We start from the raw sequence: 26,305 nt of genomic DNA, 5'->3' as shown, positions 1-26,305 counted from the left end.
CTCTCTGCCCCTCTCCTTCTTACACTCTGTCTCTCTCTCTCTCTCAAAAATGAATAAATGTTAAAAAAAAAAAAAAAAAGGCCCTAACTGCAGTAGGCAGAGAGCTCCTCTTTTATCTGGGATTAAAACCTCTGCTCTGCATACCTCACAATTATTTTAGGGTTAACTGAGAAAATCCTTAGGAAGAAACAATCTGTAACTTGTTTTTGTATCTGTTCTACTTTATGAGTACTTTGATTTCATTACAATGCACTTGAAACCAACTGAGAAAAAAAAATAAAACAGGTTATAGAAACCTGAATTTTGAAGGAAATTCTGAGGGTTATCAGTAAGATCTGTTCAAATGTGATCTTCTACTTCCACTAAGAATTGTTTGGAAATAAGTTATTGATTAACCAGGGAAATTGTTTGATTAGACTGAGGTCCTTATCAACATTGACTGAAGTACTGCTTTAAAATATATACAATTATAACTACGTGAAATTTTCAAAAATATTTGCATTTTAGTGGTTCACAATTGTTCAATTATTCTAAGTACCAATAGGTGGATCTAGTTATTATTTATTTGTAGCAATATGTTTGTGGTGAAGGAATTTGCTGAGTACCCCAACCATCTACCTGGTCTTAGCCTCTGTGATAGAACCTCACGTTCTCACAATGAAAGAAAAAACTGGGCTATTTTGGTTATTTACTTATTTGCTTACTCATGAATTTGTTTATATTTTCCATCCTTGTTTTTGACCCAAATGACTCTTAGAATAGGAGAGTTTTGTGGATTCCTTGGCAAACAAGTCTTCCTTAAGTCTTCCGAGGAGCTAAGTTGTTGAATTATCTCTAAGACTGTAGATTACTGGTGTTCTTTCATAATGACAAGAGGCATTTTCTAGAAGAACTGAGATCTTACTTAAAAATACAACCAAGACGGAGGGGCACCTGGGTAGCTCAGTCGTTGAGCATCTGACTCTTGATTTCGGCTTAGGTCATGATCCCAGTGTCATGTGATCGAGCCCCCTGTTGGGCTCCTCATGGAACATGAAGCCTGTTTGAAACTCTCTCTCTCTGTCTCTGTCTCTGTCCTCTCTCACTCTCTCTCTCTCTGTCTCTCTCTTTCTCTGCCCTTGTTCCCCACCCATGCTCTCTCTCTCTCTAATTTAAAAAAAAAATGCACCAAAGATTATCAGGGAGGGGTCATAAAGCGGGTAGAATATATTTTGTCAGGGCCTGGTTGAGAGTGTATTGTGTTCTGGAGCATAGTTCATCTTGAGCCCCTGACTTTGCTGAGCCTGGTGTATTGGGCTGAGTGAAACAAGGTCAGCCATATTGCTTCAGAGAATACAGATAAGGTTTTAGCAAGATGCTGGTTGTGTCCTCTTAGGAAATGACAGATAAACTGGTCAGGTAGTGAAATATGTTATTAGGAAGTGTCTTAGGGGAAAAGATGTGCTTTCATCTAGACAAGAAAAGATAAAAAGAAGTAGCTGAGAGTGAAGTGTCTTTTAAAGATTTTACTTTTTATTTAAATAATCTCTGCACACAATGTGGGCTTCAGACTCACGCCCCCGAGATCGAGTTGCGTGCCCTACTGACTGAGCTAGCCAGGCAATGTTGTTCCTCAACTTTGGACTCTGAAGTAGGATTCTGTTTCAGGTGGACATCCCATCGGATCCTCATCTCCTGGCTGCTCAGAGGGGCACTTAGACTCTGCTCCATGAAAAGCCAGTCTGACAGTGGGTATGGGGATAACTGGACAGAGCTAATACAGAGTTGTCACAGAGCATTTCATCTTTGGATTTCTACCTCTACTTACCTCCTTCCTCCATTTCCTCCTCCTGTCTCATTTTGGTTTTGACCTTTGGAAATACTGAGTTTTATAAAATGTTTGAACTAGAGCATATCCTTGCACCAGAAAGAATGATCCTGTCTGCTTTGCAAAAGATTTCTATAAAAACTACACTTAACAGGAAAAAAAAAAGGTACACTTTTATACTAAGAAGAATGACATACATCTGTTTTAAACCTGTTTTGTTCCTCTTGCTTTATTCTTTCTCCAGGACCATTTGATTGCTGGGTGGTTGAAACTGCTGGTAGTAGCAACTTATTACCAACTCTCTTTGTCCTAGGCCGTGTGCCTAAAGTAATTGTGGTGCTTTAAGAACATAAAGATCACTTGAGCAGGCCAGTTTGGGGGGATTGGCAACGTAGTCAAGGAGCAGGGTCTTTACGACAGTCTCTCTAAGAAATCCCTTTGGGGCCATTGCCTGCAAATTTCTTTAAACTTTATGCATCTTTTCATCAGAAGCCACCTCTTCGGTGTGGCAAGTATTTTGAGATGGCTGACTCCCTGGAAGTTTAAAAACAAAAGCAGTATGGCGAAAAGAACACCCAACCTTTGGTTCTATTTGGTTCTTTATATATTGCTAACTAGCTCTGTAACGTTGGGCAGGATACTCCATATATTCCATCCATTCTTTCCCATGTGGAAGTAAGTTTTACATATGCCCTACATGTGAGGATTGAGCAAGGTGACTTTGTGAAAAATGCCTTTGTAAACTGTAATTACCTTGTGAATTAAGATTACTGTCTCTGATAAACAGTACCAGTTCTCAGCCACCAGTAACCTGATTCTCCCATCCTGAGTTTGGAAGAAGCACAAATCTACGAGGAGGGATTGCTGATGCTTCAGTGTGAGTTGTATTCACAAGGCTCACATACATTCTCCCTGCCTTTTGATCCTTCTGTGCCTCTCCGTGCTTTAATGGAATGACCAGTTCTGCCACACAGCAGCTATGCTGTCAGTACAGTGTGACTGGGACTGCACTTGTGTTGGAGATCTTCAGCACACGTGCTGAGCTGCTGGTCAGAAATGTTCTTCCTTTACATGTGCTCTTGTACCTCCCCAGGACCTTAAGAATTCTTGGGGCTTGGTTATGAGCCAGATGGACCATATGGTAGATTCTTATTTAAATCTCTGACCCAAGTCTTTTTCACAAGTTGACAGTCACAAAATGAAGTTATGAATGAAGTCTCTGGGAGCAGCAGCTGAAAAGGGAAATGGAAGTGTTTGTGTTGAGTTCAACAGCCCTAAGACCCAGAGTATTCTCCTGTATGGTGTCCCTAAGGTGGAGAATAAGGACTTGCTTTACTCTCCAGGAGCGCAGTTTTCTCTAGCTTCCTGAAGCTTCACATTAAAACCCTTTGAGATTATATGTAGGAACATCTATAGGTGACTTGGTTAAGGGAGGGCTTTAGGCTTGGAGAATTTTAACAGGTTTTAATCTAATTTGAGCCCAATCTAACACTACTGAGAAAGGAGGTGTCTGTCTTTGGTTTTACGGTTTTACTTTCAAATGTAAAATTTGAAATTCCTCTTTGGGAGCCAGTCCTGGTTAATTAGACTCCTGGTTTTCATGGTATCTTTGCTTTAGTAGTTTAACAATCACAACCCAATAATTCAAATGATGAATAAAAACCCTAATGTGTGAAGATGGTAGATAATAGACAATTAAAAGACAACCAAAAGTGATTAAATCATTTATTGATGACATTACTTTTTTACTTATTAATATTTAACTTATTTATTAATCCACCTCCCCACAGTTTGCTTCCCTAGGAGACACTGGCAGATGTTTATGCAATCTGAAGAAAGGCCTGGCCAGGATAGGAAGGGGTATAGTGTGTGTTACACCTGTGCTTGGTGTATGTGGACAGCCTAAGTATGATAGCAGCTGGGAGATAATCATAGATAAACCTGATTGTTCTCATTCAGGTGATTTCTGTGTCAGTTTATTCTTATCAAAACAATTGGCTGTTCTTCAATAGTGATATTAAAACCATTTCATATTCTTTAGCAGTGGTCTCCTCTGGCAGCTTTATGTCTAGCAATGTGCAGGTTGAAAAGAAAGAGTCTTCCTACCTGTATGGAACTCAGAGGGATTGGAAATCATTGCCTTTGTAATAGAGGAGGTGAAGGCAATTTTCTCAAAGTTGATATGCTAATGAGTGCTCCTGGCAGAAGGAGTTTCCTACCCCAGACAGAATGTCATCCGTGATTCCTGGAGTGGCATATTTGTTACACTCCTTGCCTTAGGAATTCCTGAATCTATTTATTGATGCCTTCAAGTGGTAAATCAAAATTTGCAATTGACCGTATTCACAGTAGTGCCTTGTTCTGCAGCACCGTTCAGTCTTCAAATGGCAACCCACACATCTGTGGACTGGGTGTACAGATGCACACTATGACAGCAGTACCTCCTTTGGAGCCATTGTGTGCTAAGCACTTCAGCCGTCGAGGGGTGGTTGGATCCAGTCTTTTGTTCATTCCCCAAGGGCTTTAGTTTCTTTTCTGTACCAAGTACTGCACTTGGTACTGATAATAAAAGGCCAGCAAGATTTAGCCTGGACACTAAGATCTGGCCCAGCAGTTGACAACCAACACTAAGTGGTGTCATGAAGATAGAGGTTCTGATTTGTGGTGACCGTTTCCTGTGAAGGCTTTGGTCTTTTAGTAGATTGAAATGGGTTGTGAAATATTAACCTGTCAAGCAAATGAGGTGAAGTCAGTGGCATTTTGACCTTGTCTCATCTCGCCTGCTGATTCTAGTCCTTTTTTAGCACTTAGGAGTTGAAATACATTTATTAAGCCCTCACTATATTCCATGCTAAGCTCTTTACATGTATTAATGTACTTAATCTTCATAACCACCTTATGAAATAGATACTGTTATCCCTACTTTACAAATGAGGAAACTAAAGCACATGGAAATTAAGGTTCTTGTTTAAAGGTCATGAGGTGGAGGCAGGATTCAGATTTAGGGCACCTGTCCCAGAGTCCATGTTCTTAAATGACATGACATACTGTCTCTGCGTGGAAGGGTACTATCTTGACCAACCTCCTGTAGGAGTAGAGCTTGGCATAGTGATAGTTCCTTGACCCTCCGTGCCTGCAGAGTTCTTCTCTTTTCTGGATTGGTTTCTGAGAGCAGATTCCTTGTCCCTAACACAGAACAGGAGTTGAATGCAGCAGGAGGTCCCTTATCTACAGCCCCACGTGTGAATCTGGCTCTACCTTTCACCATCTAGGTGACCTTGGCTCTGAGCATGTTTCCTCATCTGTAAAGTGGAGATAATGTTATTTTATGGGATCGTTTAGGGGATTAAATAAAATAACATACTTAACAGTTTCTGGTTCTGAGTAAGTGCTTAATAAATGTTAGCAAATTTTTATTATCATCATCCTCTAACCTTGAGAACAAGCCAAGACACAATTTCTCAGAGACCAGATTCTAGGACCTAGGCAGGTGGGCAGATTTCCTTTGGTTTTGACAAGACAATAATTTTATTCTATGTATTTCTCTTGACTCTTTTGGTGTGAAAAGCAGAGAGGTAAAGCATTATTTGACAGATGTATGGATTCAAGCAAGAAACTGAGGTCCAATTGCAAAGAAATGCCTTGTAGAACTCAGAGCCCTGTCTGAGGAGACACAGAGGACCCTAGAGGGCGGAGAATGAACACAGCGCAGGGGCTAGTTCCAGAGTCGCATCCTCGGTTAGTTCACTTACCAGTGTGGGTGAGGGTCTCTTGTCAGTAGGCAGAGATTTTTTTCTTCTACTCTAACACGTATCTGCTGGCTAGTGTTTATTAAAACTTAACTTTTTCTTGATATGATATAGAATTTGTGACTTTTCTAAAATGCAGAGGCAAAGGAACTCTGTAACTGTAGGCTTACTGAGCCCCTTTCCCTACCCGTTCCTGTGCCAGACTTCCCCAAAGTGCTTATTTGCCGATGGTTGCTCCTCAGATTTCATGGCTAGCTCACTCCGTAGGCTCCAAGCCAGAGTGATGCTGCTGCCACCACTGCCGCCAGCACCTGTGCTGCCACCACCAGCCATTCAGGTTCCTGCCATAAGGATGTGACCTGCTATGAAGCTTTCACCTTTCTCCTTTCTGCCTGTCATTGGGGTTGTACCTCTTTTTCCTGGTGCTTTTGCCATGCGGCCAGTGTTCCAAAGAAAGTTTTCAGGCACCTAAATTAAGAGCCCCACCTACCTCTCCCAAGGAGATTTTTAAGTTAGCCATGGAAAAGAAGACAATTGAGAGGGCTCCTGTGCCTCTGTGATGCAGAAGGAAGAGTTTGCTTCTTGATAGTGTTCTAGCTCCAAGCCAGGTGGGGGAGACTTGCTGGGACTCATGTGAAAGTGCACTACATGACCTCTGGAGAAGTAGACTGGGCCTAACCTGCCCAAGGACAGCACCCTGACCCACAGGAGCCAAGGCTGAAGACTGATCTCACCTTCTGCCACACCCTTTCCCTAAGCTTAAGCTTGCTGTGCCACACTGCCCCAAGTCTGTGGCTTAAAACAGCCATTTCCTTTTGTCGATGAATAGGTCACTCTTTGTAAAATGTTTCGGCTTGGGGACTGGAAAGGCATGGCTGTGCCTTCCTGTCTCTTGGTTTCTCTGAGGGTTGACGTTGATGGCTTCTGTCTTTGTCTTCACAGGGAACTCTAATGATCCATGACAAAGAAGTCATCCTTGAGTATATATCAGGCCCGGATTTTTGGTACTGCAAACGGGTAAGTGCCTGGAATTCTGTTCCTTAGAAGTAAGGATCCAGCATCATAGCTTCTCCATGTCTCTAGGATGCTACCTGGTAGTATGCATTGCTGAGGACTGAGCTCTTCTTCCTTAGTTCAGATGAACTGAGGGTCAGAGCAAGGTCAGCCATCATTCCTACGTCCCAGCTGCTCTCTGTGGCCATAGAGGGTTCTTATTGGCCTGTTGGAGACACATTCTCAAGGGACATATGCCATGTTTTTCTATTAATGATGAATTGAAAGCAGTGCCTAGACTTACAGCCTCTCCTTGGTTACCCTTCCTGGGGGTGGTTACAGGATAATTAGTATTTGGAAAGGCTGGTTCTGTGGGAGGTATACATTTTTTTGGATATTAAAGGGTTTCCAAGGATATAGAAATTTAGGTACTGTGGCATCTTTCCTCTGTTAAATTCTAATATTCTTCTTGAATAGCACATTTAAAGATTTTAGGCTATATTCTTAGAGGAGTCTAACCAGATTATAAATGAACATGAAAATAAAATTTGTCATTTTTCATTCCTACTTAGTTTCAAAAATAATTATGAAAAATTTATAGTTTCAGGGTTTCTGGGTGGCTCAGTCAGTCAAGCAGCCAACTCTTGATTTTGGCTCAGATCACAATCTTACGGTTCGTGGGTTCAAGCCTTGCTTTGGGCTCTATGCTAACAGTGCAGAGCCTTCTTGGGATTCTCTCTCCTGCTCACATACGCACGCATGCACTCGCTCTCTCTCTCTCTCTCTCTAAATAAATAAATAAACTTTTTAAAAAATTATAAAGTTCATGAACCATGATTCATTAAAAGTTCATTATAGAACTTGATAAAATTCAGTAAAAACTTTAGCTTGACAATTTGTTAATCTCAGTGAAAAATAATTTGGATAGCTGTGGTTGTCATTAACCAAAGTATCATATTTCATGATATATTGCCTTATGGTGTCATTTTCTGAAAACATTTAACTTAACACATAACATTAAATTTATCATTTTAACCATTTTAAAACGTATAATTCGGTGGCATTAAGTACATTCCCAATGCTGTACAACTGTCAACACTATGTAGTTCTAGAACTTTTTCATCACCTCAAAAAGAAACCCTTTATCTATTCAATAGTCACTCCTCATTCTCTTTTCCCTCACTTCCTAGTAAACCACTAATTAACTTTCTAGCTCTGTGAATTTGCCTATTCTAGATATTTCATCTAAGTGGAATCATATAATATGTGGTCTTTTGTATCTGCTTTCATTCACTCAGCATATTGTCAAGGTTTATCCATGTTGTGATGTATCAGCACCTCATTCATTTCTAGGCTGAATAATATTATCTGACTACCACATTTTGTTTATTCATTCATCAATTTATGGGTTGTTTCCACATCTTGTCTATTATGAATAAGACTGCTGTGAATGTTAATTCATGTACAGGTTTTTGCTTGAACACACATTTTCAGTTCTTTGGGTATATACCCAGGAATTGTCAGGTCATATGGTACTTTTATGTTTAAACTCTTTGAGGAATCACCAAACTGTTTTCTATAGATAGCATCTGCACCATTTTACATGCCCACCGTCAATAAATGAGAATTCCAATTTCTGTACATCCTTGCCAACATTTGTAATTTTTAACCCCCTTTTTTAAAAAAAAATTATTTTTAAGTAATTTCTACAGCCAAAGTAGGGCTGTAACTCACAACCCCAAGATCAAGAGTCAGGCACTCTGCCAACTGAGCCTGCCAGGCACCCCAACCCTTATTTGATAATAGCCATCCTAATGGGTGTGAAATAGTATCCCGTTATTTTAATTTGCTTTTCCGTAGTCACTAATGATGTTGAGTATCTTTTTTATGTGCTTATTGCCACTTATGTATCTTCTTTGGAGAAATATTTATTCAAGTCCTTTGCCCATATTTAACTGAGTTGTCTTTTTGTTATTAAGTTGTAAGAGTTCTTTATACATTTTGGATGTAAATCCCTTATCGGATATATGATTTGCAAATATGTTCTTCTATCCTTTGTATTGTCCTTAACTTTCTATTTTATTTATTTTTATTTAGTTGTTTATTTATTTATTTTTTAATTTTTTTTTAATGTTTTATTTATTTCTAGGAGAGAGAGAGAGAGAGAGACAGCGTGAGCAGGGGAGGGTCAGAGAGAGAGGGAGTCACAGATTGAAACAGGTTCCAGGCTCTGAGCCGGCAGTCAGCACAGAGCCTGACGCGGGGCTCGAACCCACGAACCGTGAGATCATGACCTAAGCGAAAGTCGGAAGCTTAACCGACTGAGCCACCCAGGTGCCCCTTTAGTTGTTTATTTATGAGACAGAGCACAAATGAGCACAGGCAGGGGAAAGGGTCAGAGGGAGAGAGAGAATCTTAAGCAGGCTCCACACTCAGCACAGAGCCAGATGACATGGCTTGATCATGAGGGTCCTGGGATCACAATCTGAGCTAAAATCATGAGTTGGATGCTCAACTGATTGAGCCACCCAGACGCCTCCTGACTTTCACTTTCTTATAGTGATTTTTGCACAAAAATTAATTGTGATAGGGGCGCCTGGGTGGCTCAGTCGGTTAAGCGTCCAACTTCGGCTCAGGTCATGATCTCACAATTCGTGGGTTCGAGCCCCGCGTCGGGCTCTGTGCTGACAGCCAGCTCAGAGCCTGGAGCCTGTTTCGGATTCTATATCTCCCTCTCTCTCTGACCCTCCCCTGCTCACGCTATCTCTCTCTCTCTCTAAGAAATAAATAAAACACTAAAAAATAATAAAATAAATAATAAAAACAATATTTATAGCAGTATGATTTATAATGGCCCGGAAGTGGAAACAACTAAATGTCCATAACTGATGAATGGATAGACAACATGGTACAGCCATACTGTGGAATGCTATTTCGCAATTAAAAGGAATGAAATACTGAAACATGTTACAACATGGATGAACTTTGAAAACACTATGCCAGACACAAAAGACCTTATAGTCCCATTTCATGGGACTGGTGAGAATGGAGGCAATGAAGATTTTCTAAAGTTAGATTGTAGTGATCGTTGCACTCCCTCATATACTTGAAATTACTGGACATTTGAAACAGGTGAAGGTTATGGTACTTGAAAACAACCAAGGCAGTGGGTGTGGGAGTGGGGGGACAAAAAAACAACCAAGGTTAGGTTCCTGACCTACCACTTACAACTCTTCTGTAATAACAAGCAGCCTCCAAATACCAGTGACTTAAATTGATATGCATATTGTTAATTTAAATTACATATTTGGAGCTATGGGTTATTATTTCTGTTCTGCTCCACAGCCTCATTCTGGAACTCAGGTGTATGGAACAGTCCCAATGTTGCACTACTCTTCCCCTGGCTGAGGGAGAGGATGAGAGGCTCATTCTCACAAAGTGATGGCTCTTAGAGCTTCTGCCAGGCCCACTCACACTGTTGGCCAAAGCTGACAATAGAGAAGGGAGAGGGGAGTGCACTCAGGCCGCAGGGAGGTATCATAGTCACCTGAGAGTGGACAGGGAATGTGGCGCTCACAGAGAAGGGAACAACAAAATAATTGATTATAATGACTTTACTCAAGTCACTTACCCTCTCCAGGCCTCAGTTTCATCTTCTACAAAATGAGATAATAGTTGTCCGAATCATTTAAGTAACGATGTGTGAAACAGGCCTGATTCCTGGTGTGTGCTGTTTACTCATTAGCTTCTGCTTCTCTGATTATTGTTCTCTCCACCATCTGGCATTCCCTTATTCGCCCTACAAGGCCCTGCTCAAATAACAGCCTTTTCTTCAGTGTTCCTGGTCTTTGGTTTCCTGCCAGTCAGTTCTCTGTCCTCATACTCCTTGGTGGAAGCTCGTTGGCAAAAGTTCAGGGTCTTTGGGTTGGGCATGTGCTTGCCTTTTTATTCATAGGTTCAAACAAGAAGAACTACATTCACATTACAAAGGGTCTTTTCCCTTTTCCGGCTAATGAATGTTCCTTTTCAACAACCTCAGAATAGCTGCCAGAGGCACTACTTCAGTATCTTCCTCCTCTTTTGTTGCCCCTTTTTTAAATCAGTGTTTGACTAAGGGGGAATTGATAAATGAATTCTCAGTTCCAGCCAAGCCTGGTTGGGGCTGCCATAAGCAGTTTAGGATGAAATGTTGGATGCACACTGTGAGTGGCAATGGTTTTGGGGCAGTATCCATCCTATAAACCATTTAATAGTCTAGTTTTCTTTTTTTTTCTTCTCTTTTCTTTTTTTATGTTTACTTATTTTTTGAGAGAGAGACAGCAAGCCGAGGAGGGGCAGAGAGAGGGATAGAGAAATCCCAAGCAGGCTCTGTGCTGTCAGCGCAGAGCCCAGTGCAGTGCTCGAACTCACAAACTGTGTGAGATCAGGACCTGAGCCGAAACCGAGAGTTGGACGCTTAACCAACTAAGCCACTCAGGCGCCCCTAACAGTCCAGTTTTCTTAGTTAAATTTATTTCCTGTAGAAGTCTTTGTTCTGGGAAAAGCATTTGGGGCTTTTGCTCCAGAGCTAGGTGCTCTGTTAGAAGGCTGCTCTCAAACAGCAGCTCACCACATTCTGTCTGCCCACTCTGGTGGGGGGGGGGGGGGGGGGGGGGGTCAGATTTGTTAGGTTTTATGGTGATCTGGGATATGGTTTGTTTCTTTCATGTTTGGCAGGTTACTGTTGTGTTCAATATACGTAAGATTTTTTAAAATGCCTTTGGTCAAATTGAAGTCTTTCCCTTTCCCATGCAGTGTAAGGCCAGCATAGCTGGGTACCGATCTTCATGTTCACTCTGCAAGTGCCCAAGGGAAGGTGAGTTGTGGCAGAGGTGGCGGTGGTGGTGGCTTCTATTTTGTGTACTGAGCAAAACAAATTTCAGGTTTTGAAAGAGTGGTCATCCTTAAATACAAGTTGATCTGTGAAGCTCTTCAAAGTGCATTGTGATCTCCGACTTCATGTGAACTGTTAGTGAATGATACTGGATCTCAGAGTTCCACTAGGGAAAAGTGCTTGGTTTGCAGGATCCTCACACTGAGGAGGCTAAGTGAGCAGCTGACCAGAGATCAGTAGTAATGCTATTTAGAATACAGTTAAGGATGTCGAGAAAGAGTCCACGTGGCTTTAGTCCATGTTACCCTCACCCCCACTGCTTTGAAGTTATTGGGGATCATTTTTATTGAAATGGTGTTCTTATTTACACTCTATCTAAACATTTCAGGATCTTTAACGGAAAAATATTTGTTAAGATAACAGTAAAAATATGAACAAGAGAAAATAGGATTGAGAGTATATATGGTTTTCATAGAAGGATAAACCTAATAGCTTCTCAGCCCCTGAACTTTACATTTCTCCAGAGAGCTGAGAGCCTTTAGGAAGACAGCTTTCAAGAGTCTTTCAAAGGCATCTGTTAACAACAGTCCTATAGCAGTGACTGTTATATGCCTGTTTCTGATATTACCCCTTCAGGAGAGCTAGGGCACAGCCATAAAATACAGTTCAGTGTACGGATCCTGATAGCCTGAAGGACCTATTTGTTCCAAGTGTAGAACTTAGTATGCCTTCAAAGAGTTTCTTAGCTGGGATTTTGGGCTGTAGTGGAGATTCTACTCTCTAGTGAGGACTGTGAAGCAAGTGTTCTGAAAATCTTTAAGGAAGGCCCTACATGCTGTAGAGACTAAACCAACCTATGAGAAGGTGAGTAAATAAGTGAGATTTTTAACTTGTATTACTTCAGATTAGGCAAAATTGTGTTTTCTCCCTCAAGAAAGACTTCTTTCTCCATGTATTCTAACAAATGAATGGATGGTTTATAAAAATCCTTGGTACCATACCACCGAGAGGGCTGAGACGACTTTAACCTGGAAACGTGTAAAGCAGGTATTCACTAGTTGCCTATCACTGCTATTAAGTAAAGTCTACATTGCTCCTATAGAATGTCTTTTTTTTTTGAGCCACATGGCTTCTTGTGAACTCTCCAAGAATGAATTAACTGCAAAACTATGCTCCTAATTAGTTGGACTAATTGTCCTGCTATAGAAAGAGATTTGAAGTGAATCTTAACTTCCCTAGAGAAGAGGGAGCCCGCCTGCCCATGGTTGTAGAGAATTTGAAGCAGCTGTCATAGTATCATAACACTGGAAGAAGCAAGGCTCCTAGACATAAACAGGAAGTCTGTTTCTACCAAACTTCTGGCAATGGTCATATCTTTGGTGATTTTGTTGCCAAATCTATTCTTATCATTGGTTTTATATTCAGGCCTAGAGTCTCATGAAGGATTTCTTATATTTATATTTAAATGTTTGGAAAGTAATAGAGAACTCGTAAGGTGAAATTTTTTCAATACTTGAGTGGTTTCTTGAAGTATTTCATGTGCTGACTCATTAGCCTTGCTTAAAATCTGTTAGAGGACTTTTTTGTAGATATTTCTGAGACCATTAAAAGCATTCCAATGCAGGTAAGGTGGAATACAGCAGTAGTATTTTTTGGATGAAACCTGATGGAGATTCTCTTTCTCTTTCTGTTCCTCTAGTGACAGAGGCCAAACAAGAATTAATAACCTATCCTCAGCCTCAGAAAACATCCATACCAGCACCATCAGAAAAACAACCCAGCCAGTCTCCAAGGTCAGCTGATAAGGAATCTGAATCTAAAAAGCGGGAAGAAGGACAAGAACCACGCTTGGGACATCAAAAGAGAGAAGCAGAAAGATATCTACCTCCTTCTCGAAGGGAAGGGCTTACCTTTCGAAGAGACCGAGAGAAGGAGCCATGGTCTGGGGAGACACGCCAGGATGGGGAGAGCAAAAGTAAGTGGTTTGTCAGGAGGTGTACTAGATTTTGACCACCTCAGTTGGAATATAGATGGTCTGTTGTGTGGCTAGGGACCAGCTCTCTTTTACACCCTGTTAAAACTGCTCAACGTTAGGATAGAGGCTCTTGCTTTCTATAGGCCTTGCCATGCCAGTCAAAGTAATCTATATCCTCCAAATAGTAAGTTGCCATTCAAATGCGGCAAGGTATCATTTTAGATTTCTGAATATTGGTGAAGAAATGTTTGAAGTATATGACCAGTGTTGTTTTATAGAATCAGCCTTGCTAGAGCAGAATGGCATCTGTAGTTAAAAAAAAAACAACAGAACAATAAAGGGCACCTGGGTGGCTCAGTCAATTAAGCTTCCCCGACCTCAACTCAGGTCATGATTTCACAGTTCAGGAGTCAGAGCCTCGCATCAGGCTTTCTGTTGTCAGCATAGAGTCCACTTCAAATCCTCTGTCACCCTTTCTCTCTGCCCCTCCCCTGCTCACATGTGTATGTACACACGTGACATGTGTGCTCACTCGCTCTCTGTCTGTCTCTCCCTCTCTCTCTCTCTCAAAAATAAACATTTTTTAGGGGCACCTGGATGGCTTAGTTGGTAAAGCATGCAACTTTGGCTCAAGTCATGGTCAGGTTCATGGGTTTGAGCCCTGCATTGGGCTCTGTGCTGACAGCTCAGAGCCTGGAGCCTGCTTCAGATCAGTGTGTGTATCTGTCTGTCTGTCCCTCCTCTGCTCGTGCTTTCTCTCTCTTTCAAAAAATGAAATGAAATAAGCATTTATTTTTTTAAAAAGATAATCAGAGGGGCATTCACTTTCTAATGTCCCCTCTCTGAGAGCTTTCCTACTATTCATCCTTTCTTATTGTATGCTCTAATAAACTTTTGCCTGCTGTTCAAAAATATAAATGAATGAAGGAAGGAAGGAATGAACAAATAAATAAGACACTCAGGCTCTGAGGGCTTTGAAAATTAACCTCTCACGCTTTCTTTGTTCCTTTCCCATTTGTGCGTGGTTTGTTCAGCAATCATGCTAAAGCGCATCTATCGTTCTACTCCACCTGAGGTCATAGTGGAAGTGCTAGAGCCCTACGTCCGCCTTACTACTGCCAATGTCCGTATCATCAAGAACAGAACTGGCCCCATGGGCCACACTTACGGTTTTATTGACCTTGACTCCCATGCGGTAAGTTTCTCTGTTTTGGGATAGCCAAGGGACAGCTGGCTCTAGAATCCTTAAGGTTTGAGGGGCTTCCTTATTGTTGGAATTCTCGTGTGCTATCTAGTATCACAGTCCCTCTTGTTCTTTCGTTTGGGTTTAATGCTCATTCAGATGAAGGGACTATCCTTTAAAGTTAGAATTCTTGAGTGTTTTTCCAAATCTGGCTTTGTCTTATGGCATTACAATGTCCAGTTGAAACAACATGAGAACTGGGGCACCTGGATGGCTCAGTCAGTTAAGCGTCTGACTCTTGATTTTGGTTCAGGTTATGATCTCACAGATTGTGAGTTCAAGCCCTGTGTCAGCACAAAGCTTGTTCTGGGTTCTCTCTCTCTCTGCCCCTCTACCCTCATGTCCACTCGCTGGCATGCTCTCGATAGATAGATAGATACATAGATACATAGATACATAGATAAACATAAGAACATAATTACTTGTGAGGAATCTGTGTACCTAATTTTTCAAGAGTTCATGAATTTTTTAATTTCTAAAATTTTTTTCTTAACCATAGATGGTTTTATATTTGATGGTAATAGGACATTTCCTCCTTTTTCCTCAAAAGTTTGCTTGGCTTGAATTTTTAGTTGTGGGGCCCTTTTCTACATAACAATGTGAAGGTAGTAATAAAAATCATTGATATTTCTTAGATTTCATGCTCATAAATCATAAGGGACTTTGTAAACTGGATCTGCTGTAATGACAATTGTAGCCTAAAAGAAGAGAATTTGAATTTCTGATACCAATACCAGAAACTGATGTCTACACTATTCTGATCAATACTTCATCAAGAGTTGCCTGTGTTTGCCAGTGTGCTCTTACTACTACAGTTATGACCAGAACATAATGTTCAATAATTTTTTTCTTTTGAGAAGGAAAATCCTTGTTCAGTTCTCTTTCAGAGGACATGGCCTTTTCTTTCTCTTTGTGCTGAAATGTATCTTTGGTTCTCCAGGAAGCTCTTCGTGTAGTGAAGATCTTACAGAACCTTGATCCACCATTTAGTATTGATGGGAAGATGGTAGCTGTAAACTTAGCCACTGGAAAACGAAGGTAAGGCAGAGGAGTCAGGCTCCTTTGTGGTTCCCCTACACAAGTTTTTGGGAGGAAATTGATAAACGGTGGACATAGTAAGACATGGAGTCTTCCGATGTGAGTTGCTTCAGATATGTGTGCATGTTTTCTTCTTCTGAAGCTTGCCTTATTCTGACTCTAGATTTTCCTCCCTTAAAAAGCACTACTAGATACTTTAGTTCTTTCCCTCTTTACTGCCTGGTATCTTTGGGTCCCAAATGATGATATAGTCTTGGATGTGCAGAGAAATCTCTATATATCCTTGCCCCTTGGAATCCTAAAAAAATGATGTTCTGACTCCCCACTCCCCTGACTCTGTTCATATACCCCCACAGTACTAGGAAATCTAATTCCTCTTTCCTCCTATATTTATTTTGCCCCAGGAGTGGCAACTGGGAAATGGCTGCATCAGAGAGGCAGGCTTACAGGGATGGAGCAGATCTTGCACTAGCACCCTCAGTTCCTTTGCTGTTTTGCTTCAGTAGCAGCTTTGTAAGAGTCTCTGTACTGCCAGACCCGCTTGCTGTCTGGGTTGGTAGCTTTCCCTACAAAATGGGGGAAAGAAAGTTTCTTGGCAAATCTGTAGGCAGTCCTTGGGGTTTTTTTGTAGCAAACTCAAGACCTATTGTATTATTTGTTGCAGAAACGATTCTGGGGACCATTCTGACCACATGCACTACTATCAGGTAGGCTTCAGCAGTTGGGGAGTACTCTGTCAAAATCCTCAAGTTACTGAAAGAGTGATCTTGATTTCTCTCCAGTAGATAACTGTTAAGGTTAAGAGCTATCAGAAGCTCCATAATTTTAACTAGCCTTTCTGTGATAGGGTAAAAAGTATTTCCGAGATAGGAGAGGAGGAGGCAGAAATTCAGACTGGTCTTCAGATACAAATCGACAAGGACAACAGTGTAAGTGACTGGTTTTATTTCTTTTTGTCTTTTTGTCTTGACTACTCATTAATTTGTAGTCACAAAGTTAGCAAGAGATACTGTTGACTGGGGGTGCTTCTTCAGAGAGAGTGCCATCTGTGGGTTCTGCACCTGTTTGGGTTGGCCAACCTGATTCTTAGGTTGTTCTTGGTAAGTTCCCAACAAGGGCTTCACTGGACAGGGACTAACATTGGCTCTGGTTTGGTTCCCACTAGCATCATCTGACTGCTACATATATGATTCTGCTACTGGCTACTATTATGACCCTTTGGCAGGGACTTATTATGACCCCAACACTCAGGTGGGTTTTTGGTTTGTTTACTTTATCAATGATTCTTTTGAGAAAAGTACCTGTAATTTGTTACTTTGAAGATTTTAGTCCCTGGATTTTCTGGTTGCTCATTACATGAAAAGTGGTAACATTGAAATTTAGAGAAATTTCAATATTTCTCCATTCCTGGCAGCTGCTCTGTTATATTGTGTGTACCTCATGCCTAGGTGGGGGTGTCTTTTAAAGTCCACATGTTATATCATGCTGTATTTATTGAGTTGTGTTCATTCAGGATTTAAAGATGGTGACCTTTCTGTTAACTGCTGCCTATATGGGAAATCAGTGCTTTGTGACATTATAATAAGAACAGTGCTGCTCTTGGAAAAATGGACAGTGAGTGATCTGGATGTATCCTGGCCCTGGAGAGACTTTCTAGATTGTTTGATATGGTCTCTTCTTAGGCTTGTGAGGAAGAGAGCTCTTCTTTCCCATAGAAGGAAACTTGCTCCTTAGACCTAGAATTAACTGGGAAAGTGAGACTGTAGACTTAATAGTTTCTAATCATACTGCAGCAAGAAGTCTATGTGCCCCAGGACCCTGGGTCACCTGAAGAGGAAGAGATCAAGGAAAAGAAATCCACCATTCAAGGAAGGTCAGCCAGCAAGAAGGAGGCATCTAAAAGAGATGGCAAGGAGAAAAAAGACCGAGGAGTGACAAGGGTAAGAGGATTTGTGAATCCGCTCTTTACCAGATAATTACAGATTCAAATAAAGGAATAAAGTCCTAGAGGAGATCTGGAGTTGAGGAGGCAAGTGACCAAAAAGCCTGGTAATCCGGTTGCCTCTTACAGGCAGTGGTAACTCTTTACTTTCACAATTGTCAAAAACATGGCTAGTAGAACAAAGTCGCTGAGTTCAAATCCTAACGCCTGGGCACTGCACAGTTTCACTCTCCTGTTCCCCCTCTTCAGTGCTTGATTCTGTACACTTTTCTGTGGGTGTAATTGTGGTAGGGGCTACCTGCCATTCTGTGTTTTCTGCTTAGTTAATATTTGATCATAAGTAGCTTTTCCTTGGCTCTATAACACTCAATTATTTTAATGCCTATATGTTAAAAAAAAAAAAAAAACCTCACAGTAAAACTATACCTTCATTTTCTTCATCATTCCTGCGATAATTGTCTCTTCTTTCTAGTCTTATTCTGTTGTAATATGCAGTATGTAATATGTAATGTTGTATTCATTTAATTAGTATTTTATTTCTCCTTCTAAATTACTTCCTTAGGATAAATTTTCAAAATAGAAGGTGTTGAACATTTTTGTGTCTCCTAACATAGAGCCACATTAGTTTTCAAAAAATTATATTGATTTGCCCTGGCACCAATTATGCATTAGTGAAAATGGATGAATTTGCTTGTGGCTCAATTCATAACTCGTCTTTTTTTCCCCTTCTAATACTGCTGGTTGTTTATCTAGGGATACAGAGAGAGAAAGTATGTGTGTGTTTCTGAGAACCTAGACTGCTTTTACCACTTAGTCTTTCTAACCATATTCCCAACCATTTGTAAAATAAGGATGTAAATGCCTCTCTGGGAGGGTTGTAGTAAAGGCTGAGGATGATAATGCATATAAGTGCCTCATCTGGTGCCTGACATATAGTGACCACTCAATATACACTGAATGTTATGTTTTTAAAGGCTTTTTTTTTTTTTTTTTTTAATTTTGAAAGCATTATAGCAACATTACATATTAGGAAGTTTGGAAAATCTGACTAATTTCAACAGGATTAACTCTTAACCCAGCTTTTATGAATATTATGTAAGAATTATCATGGATTTGATCAGTTTCAGGAAAATGCCAGTGAGGGGACAGCCCCCGCAGAGGACGTCTTTAAGAAGCCCCTGCCTCCCACTGTGAAGAAAGAAGAGAGCCCTCCACCGGTAAGGCTAAGCCAAGGCCTTGGGCTGAGGCTGGGGCTGGTTCCAAATGGGAAAGGAAGTTTAAAGGCTGATACCTCACTTTGGTGCTGGTCCTTTTGTTCTCTCTGTCTTACAAACAAGGACTTTTCTTGAATATGAGCCTGGGATAAATGTTCCTATCTGCTAATAGGGATATAATTGAAGAATCAGAGGCATTTATTTGTCCTCTTTCTTTGTACCCTGTGCCATTCCCACCAGACAGGGGAGTGTCTGGCCCTTTTCAAGTTATAATCTTGGTCTTGTGTTTTGTTTTGTTTTGTTTTTAATGTTTTTATTATTTATTTCTGAGAGAGAGACAGAGAGAGACAATGTGAGCAGGGGAGGGTCAGAGAGAAAGAGGGAGACACAGAATCTGAAACAGGCTCCAGGCTCTGAGCCAGCTGTCAGCACAGCCTGACGTGGGGCTCGAACCCACGAACTGAGAGATCATGACCTGAGCCGAAGTCAGACGCTCAACTGACTGAGCCACCCAGGCACCCCAATCTTGGTCTTGTTAATCCTTCTTTTCTAAATGACCCAGGACATCCATTTTCCTGACTCCATTTTTTCCTGCCTTTTTGGTGCCAGATAAGAATTGCAGATGTGGAGTGCATGCATAGTCATTTTGACAGTTTGCCTGCCTGGCCAGAGTAAACAGTGCTAAAATTGGTACCCATTTTTTTTAGATGATTAAAATGATGGTCTTCTCCAATCGCAGGAGGTTAAGTGTAAATATACAACAGTGGTGGCCATGCCTTATTTTTATTTTGGTTGATCATAGGCCAATGACCGTGCATCATTATTTCACAGCTCCTATAAACTACTGGTAAATATTCTTTGTCTGCACCATAGTACTAGTATAATTCATTGTAGCATCAGTTCAATCCATGCCTTTGGCTCACTCAGGAGCTGTATCTGTCTACCTGAGAACTTATCCTTCATTGCTTTTTTTTTTTTTTTACACTTTATTATTATTTATTTAATTTTATTATTTTATTTATTTATTTATTTATTTTATTTTTTTTTTTTTTACAAATAGTTTATTGTCAAATTAGTTTCTCCTTCATTGCTTTTTTAATTCTCCTCCTAAATCCTTTTTGCTATAGGGGTTACTAGAGCCTTAATAAAGTTTATCTTTCCTTTTATTCATGGATTACAGTGGCTTGGGGGTTGTTATCTCTTCCTCTTTGTAACTCATAACTGCCATGTCTGTGTCAGTTCCTCTTTCCCTTCTTTTTCTTCACTGTTCTGTTGTTACAGTCACTTCTAAGGGAAGCTTTCTGGTTTTATCTCAGTGATCAAGGAGAAAAGTCAAGCTTAAACCATGTTGCCTTCCATATGGGAAAGGACCAGTGTGGTCAGTGGGCCTATTTTGAGCCCATTGTTCATTATTCAAATTAAAAGAGAAGAAATGAGATATACTCATATTGGAATATCCAGAGAACAGGCCCCACGATATAGATTTAGGTTAGTGTTAATCTCTGGCCTTCTCTTTCCAGCCTAAGGTGATAAACCCACTCATAGGCCTCCTGGGTGAATATGGAGGAGACAGTGACTACGAGGAGGAAGAGGAGGAGGAGCAGACCCCTCCTCCACAGCCCCGCACAGCACAGACCCCACAAAGGGAGGAGCTGACCAAGAAGGAGAACGAAGAAGACAAACTCACTGACTGGAATAAACTGGCTTGTCTGCTCTGCAGAAGGCAGTTTCCCAACAAAGAAGTCCTGATCAAACACCAGCAGCTCTCAGATCTGCACAAGGTATAGGGAAGGGGCTCTGACCTTTCAGACTTTGGACCCTTACTATCAATGAGCATCACAGTCCAGTATCAAAATGAATTGTTCCTCCAGCTTTTGTTATGAGTTGCTCTGCATTAAGGCTGTGCTCACCTTCCAAAGCCTCACTGTGTAGACCCAAGGCAAGCAGCATGGCTGGGACTGGGGCACCAAACATGGAGGCTGCACTGAAGACAGGAGGAAAGGGGGTCGTAGAGTAGGAAACTTAACTGGCTGAGTTTCTCATCATAGCTCTTCAATTATGCTAACAGTTGGACCTCAGATAAGCCTCTTCTGTGATACTTGGTGCTTTCACCTGGTTCTGTCTAGCTCTGATACTGTGCAGTTTTCCCCAAAGCTGGGTACATTTTGCCATCTCTTCATGTGGTGAGGCATTGCTATAAGCAATGGCACAACGTCTATTGTGGGGTGTTAAACTGACCTACACCAGCCCTCCCCTGCAGTCTTTCCATTTAGATATACTGACCAAGGAGCCAAATTCTGGACAAAGCCCATAGACAGACTCGTGTTCTCAGTATAGGGTGATTTATTTCACACTCCTTCTCTAGCAGATGTTGCTAGAGCTAGTGAGGAGATTGGATTTAGACTTTGCCTCAGTATAAAACACAGTCTTATGGAGCTAAAAGTTAAGAAGCTCTGCTTTTGGTAATAGGCACACCTCTTTTCCCAGCTGCCTCTGTGGAGGCTCTGCAAAGTTTCTAGGGGTTGAGAAGCTCCTGACACTCCCTGCAACAGATTACTTCCCAAGTCCCTTTGACCTTCTAGAATTCTGACTTATGAGACTGACACATTTAAATTTCAGCTTTCTGGGGTTGCCTGGCTGGCTCAGTTAGTAGAGCATGTGACTCTTGATCTTGGGGTCATGAGTTCAAGCCCCACATTGGACATAATTTTTAAAAAATAAAAGGATAAATACAATTTTTTTAAATAAAAATAAATTTAAGCTCTCTGATGAAAATGCTATTAAATGGCTAATGTCAGGAAAGAGGAGCCAGAAGTCTGGTGAACTGACCCTGGGACCATAGAAAGTGGACCGTAGTACTTTTTCCTTTCCTTGCAGTGATCCAGTGCAAAGAATCCCCTGTCCATACAAGAGCTGCTCTGGACATCTCAAGTTTCTTATATATGCCTGAGGGTATTGTGTAATAGTGCCACGCTTGAGAAGTGTAGAACCCTCAAGCAATACAGGACTCTCAGAGCAGTCTGTTTGTTCTTTTAGGACCTTGGTTTCTCCTTTTCATGTTTCTCTGGGGGGTTGAAAAAGTGAATAGTGTCTGAGAATGGTGGGGGCGCTGTGGATTGCGGTAGGCAGAGCATTGTGGGCATTTCATTTTCTTTACTGGTGTGCTCAGATTCCACTCTTTCATAATTTTTATAACCCAGATTTGTGTTTTCTATGTTTTAGAGAGTAGTAGAATAAGGTCTCTCGTGCTACACTGCAAAACTAATCTGTGTGACAAGCCAGCATTTGAACTAGGGGTTCTCATTTGTGAGCCTAAAGCCAGTCTAGCTAAGAATTGTTGCTTACAGGTTACAGTGATCACTCAGGAAAGTTGGTCCGTGAAAGGAGCCACAGTCCTAAAACAGCTATTAGGAAGGGCCTAGAAGCACTTTCTAGGTCCACTTTTTCTAGACCTGTACTCCTAGAACTTTTTCTCTTCTCAGCAAAACCTGGAAATCCATCGGAAGATAAAACAGTCTGAGCAGGAGCTAGCCTATCTGGAAAGGAGAGAACAGGAGGTAAGCTTTGGTGACCTGTTACTCCCTTACCCCAACCCTTTATACTTTGTGGTATGGAATTTGTAGGCTGTGCTGAAGAAAGAAAATGAAGAGGCCCTAAAAGATGGTGTATACGTTTATCAGAACTCCTCAAACTACATTAAAATGGGTGCAGCTCATGGTTTATAAATTACATCTTTTTTTTTTTTTTTTTTAATGGTGTTAGTTTAGGGTCTTCAGATAGGTCAAATAAATAGCATTTCTCTTTCCTGTCCAGCTTTTAAAATTAACAAATGAGTGTTGGATAGGGCTGCTGAAATGACATCTTTTACTATTTGAGGCTAGGTTGGAGGAAGTAGTTTCATTTAGAGCTGAATGGACTTGCTGCCTAGATCACATAATTAGGTAGACTCACCTACACAGCCACAGGCTTCACTGCCAGGGCCAGGTCTTATGTGACTGTTAGGAATCCTCATTTGAAGGCCCCCTGGAAAGCACCTCCTCCTCAGAAGAGGAAAACACAGCTGTGAGTCCAGCACAATAGCTCTTTGTTCTCAAATTTACCAGTCAGAAAAGCCACTGCTTTCTCAAGAAGAGTATTTGAAGTAGCAAGAGATTCCAAGAGTTACCAGTTGAACTCCCTTGACGTTAGAAAGAATATCAGGAATAAAGTGAAGCTTCCCCACTACCTCCACCCCCTTAGATGGAAATCTCAGATCTTTTATTCTGCTTACCAACAGGGAAGGTTTAAAGAAAGAGGAAGTGATCGCAGGGAAAAGCTCCAATCCTTTGACTCTCCAGAAAGGAAACGAATTAAATACTCCAGGGAAACTGACAGGTAAGCCAGGAACTTTTCACTCAGCCTTGGCCCCAGAGCCCAATGATGAAACTGTCTCCTTCTCCAGCTGTGCTGCTCTTTTTCTGTCAGGGGTGACTGAGATTAGCGGGAGCAGGTTCTGTCTGAACTTCTTGAGCATGAGGTTCACTCCAGCCTCTGACCACCTGGCTTTATTTGGGAAATACGTGTATTTGCATGAAAACTGTCTGGCTGCTTAGCTGCTCAAAGCCAGGGCTGGAGTGGTCATGACTGGGAACTCTTTTCTCTCCTCATCAGTAATGCTGTACCTCATAAGGATGTCACGGTCTTGGGCTTTTTCTCTAGAGAACCTCCATTCTCACACATAGGCACTGAATGAATGGTTGGCTGCTGATAGACATACATGATCTCTAGATTTGTGTGCTTGTTTTTAGTCAGATAGTCCTGAGTCGTGAGCCCAGAATTATATAGAATTTATTGATGACCCTCCCTTATTCTCTGTCTCTCTCTCTCAAAATAAGTTTTAAATAAACTTTATTTAAAAAATATTTCTTTACTGTGTGTAATAAAACTTTGATATTTTTATTCTAGTTTTTTCTGTTTGCATTCTTAGGAAGTGCTAAGGAAGGACCACTTAATCAATGTAACACCGTATTAGGTCATTCTCCGCAGTTTGAAATATACTGGGCTAAGGCAATGATGAAGAAGTCCGTCAGGAGAAGCAAGAGCACCTTAGCTCTGACTCAGTTGGGCTGGGCACAGGAGGACACTCTTCTGTATTCTTGGCACCAAACCTACCACATTCTACAGGTTCTCTTCCTTCTTATTCTTCTCTCCTGCTTCTCTTGGTTTTCTGGGAAATTCCAGATCTTCTCCAGGACGCTACCCTCAATGCTTTTATTCTTGCTGCTCTACCCTCTTGACCTGGACTGTCTGAGGTATCTAAGACCTCAGCCATCCCAAGGCAGTTCAGTTTTCTAGGTGCAAAATCACTATCTCCATTTACCTCCTGGGCATGTTCTTTTGGAGACCTCTTAGGCTCCTCATATTAAACAATTACTCAGTATTTTATCATGTGTCATACTCGAGTTCTGCTAAATTTGCTGTGTTCCTTTTTCAGATTAATAACATCACTGCATCCTGGTCTACGTGGTCTAACCCAATCTTCCTCCTTTATCCACTGTGTTGTTACTGGTCACATCTCTAATTAAGCTTTGTCCCCCATTCTAGGTCACCTCCAAACTAGACTCCTTACTCTCAGTCTCTGTTCTTGAATCTTCAGTGTACTCTCTACTCTGCCACCAAAACTATCTTTATGAACAGAAATCTCTAAAACTCACTTTTTTTTATGAAGGTATACCTTGCTTAGAGGGAGGCCTAGAATTCAGGGATTTTTTGGTGTTTTGTTTTGTTGTGTTTTTGCCTGAAGGATGCAGTCCAGAGTCATAATTTAGCATGATGTTCAAGGCTACCACTGCTCTGCTGGACAAATCGTATTCTTTCACTTATTTGTGGCCTCCTTTCCTCTCATGCTTTTGGTCAGTTCAGATGTGCCCTCTTGTTGGAATTCATCATTTTTGGTGATGTACCTTCAGAGTTTGTGTTTTCTCTCCTGTGTTCCCATAGGAGATATCTCCTGGTGCCACGTCCATGGCTGAGCTCTTCGGTGTGTTACAAGCATCTGTGGACATATTATCCTCTTCATGTCCTTCCCCATGCACAGGGTCAGGTCTTAGTCATCTCTCTACATCCCCAGGACAAACCCTGTTGCGTAGACAGTAGGCACTCAAAAATGTTGTTTAATATACTTAAGAGGAAGCAAAACTGAATCAAGAGGACAGAGGATTATATTAGGCTTACAAATGGTCACTTTGAAAGTGTTGGTATCTAAGTATTTCTGCTTCTTTTGCAGTGATCGTAAACCTGTTGGTAAAGAAGGTATTGACAGCAACAAAGGAGGCTGTGTCCAACAGACCACTGGCTGGAGGAAGGGGGCAGGCCTCGGATATGCCCATCCTGGATTGGCTTCAGCAGAGGAGGTGAAATGGTTTCCATCTTGTTGGGGGGTGGCGTGAAGCCCGTCAGTCTTGATTATTGGATTCTAGCTAGGCATTCTGGGTCCTTTTTAGTTTGGTTGGGAGTGGGAATGGGGCTCATCTTACTCTTACATGGGTAAGATGGGAAATATGGGAATTGAGCAGTTTGAGACTGATGAATAATGTGGTGAAAAGAACCAGGGAACCCACAATAAAAAGTAGAACCATCTATGAGAGAAGGTCATCAGAAGAGCTAAAATGGCTAAAGTTTGAGGAGCATGAAGGGCTTTGCCCCCTCATATTTCACGACGAAAAGAGAGAAAAGGTGATAGGAGGGAACATTGCCCATTTTGTGTTGATTTGGTTCCCCTCTGAAAACGCCAAATATAGGAGATAGGAAACTGGCTTCTCCTATGTCTGGTGTTGAATCTCATATCCTGAAGCCATAGCAGCACTGCCCTCCTTATTCATCTTAGGTATTTTTTAATTAATTAAACATTCTAAAATTTTTTCCTATATCCTGCTCCTTACTGGTCCAGAAATGTTTGTGATCAAAGGCCAGCCCTGAGGTTAATTAATTCATAGAGCTCATTTCATTGTTTGTCTTTGTGTTATAGACTGAAGGCCGGATGAGGGGCCCCAGTGTGGGAGCTCCAGGAAGAACCAGCAAGAGACAGTCCAACGAGACTTACCGAGACGCTGTGCGAAGAGTCATGTTTGCTCGGTATAAAGAACTAGATTAAAGGATGGAGAGACAAGTCCCATGGGACACAACCTCCTTCTTGTTTTGTTTGTCCGTCTCCTTTTGTTTTGTTACTGTTCTTGCTGCTAGAACTTTTTTAAATAAACTTTTTTTCAATGTGATTTTTTTTTTTTTGGTTGTTATATTTTTCTCCCATAGATGGGTGGGGGTAGGGCTTATGGTAGGAGAGAGAGTGTGCCTTGGTGCAGCCCTTTGAGGTGACATTGAAATGGCAGCAAGTGCTACCATGAGCCCTGGGGACATGGCCTGCTTCAGTGTGAGTAGATGTGTTGCTGTGACCTGTGAACTCTAACTTGTGTCAGTACTATCAGGTTTTTAA

The 26,305-nt window shown here is 41.3% G+C and overlaps 1 protein-coding gene across 6 annotated transcripts in view; it reads left to right on the top strand.

Annotated features, from left to right (window-relative positions):
- The window catches only part of RBM6 (RNA binding motif protein 6), a 92,609-nt gene extending 66,522 nt beyond the window's left edge, over window positions 1-26,087 (top strand). For 4 of the 6 annotated variants that reach the window (XM_039228061.1, XM_039228066.1, XM_039228062.1 and 1 more), the window contains 15 exons: window positions 6,499-6,573; window positions 11,344-11,404; window positions 13,122-13,397; window positions 14,432-14,592; window positions 15,581-15,678; window positions 16,343-16,385; window positions 16,526-16,607; window positions 16,844-16,929; window positions 17,472-17,618; window positions 18,742-18,837; window positions 20,355-20,615; window positions 22,317-22,391; window positions 23,111-23,208; window positions 25,100-25,226; window positions 25,841-26,087. In XM_039228061.1, the coding sequence (XP_039083992.1) occupies window positions 6,499-6,573; window positions 11,344-11,404; window positions 13,122-13,397; window positions 14,432-14,592; window positions 15,581-15,678; window positions 16,343-16,385; window positions 16,526-16,607; window positions 16,844-16,929; window positions 17,472-17,618; window positions 18,742-18,837; window positions 20,355-20,615; window positions 22,317-22,391; window positions 23,111-23,208; window positions 25,100-25,226; window positions 25,841-25,966 (1,812 nt within the window). In that variant the 3' untranslated portion in view covers window positions 25,967-26,087. Of the gene's footprint in view, window positions 1-2,620; window positions 2,685-5,378; window positions 5,546-6,498; window positions 6,574-11,343; window positions 11,405-13,121; window positions 13,398-14,431; window positions 14,593-15,580; window positions 15,679-16,342; window positions 16,386-16,525; window positions 16,608-16,843; window positions 16,930-17,471; window positions 17,619-18,741; window positions 18,838-20,354; window positions 20,616-22,316; window positions 22,392-23,110; window positions 23,209-25,099; window positions 25,227-25,840 lie in introns of those variants that run through there. The other 2 variants (XM_039228063.1, XM_039228065.1) reach the window with 2 other exon arrangements.
- The last annotated feature ends 218 nt before the right edge of the window (window positions 26,088-26,305 follow it).

Source organism: Hyaena hyaena, unplaced genomic scaffold (genome assembly GCF_003009895.1).
Source record: "Hyaena hyaena isolate Hyena2069 unplaced genomic scaffold, ASM300989v1 scaffold_30, whole genome shotgun sequence".
Taxonomy (NCBI): domain Eukaryota; kingdom Metazoa; phylum Chordata; class Mammalia; order Carnivora; family Hyaenidae; genus Hyaena; species Hyaena hyaena.
This window is presented reverse-complemented; position numbering and strand designations above follow the sequence as displayed.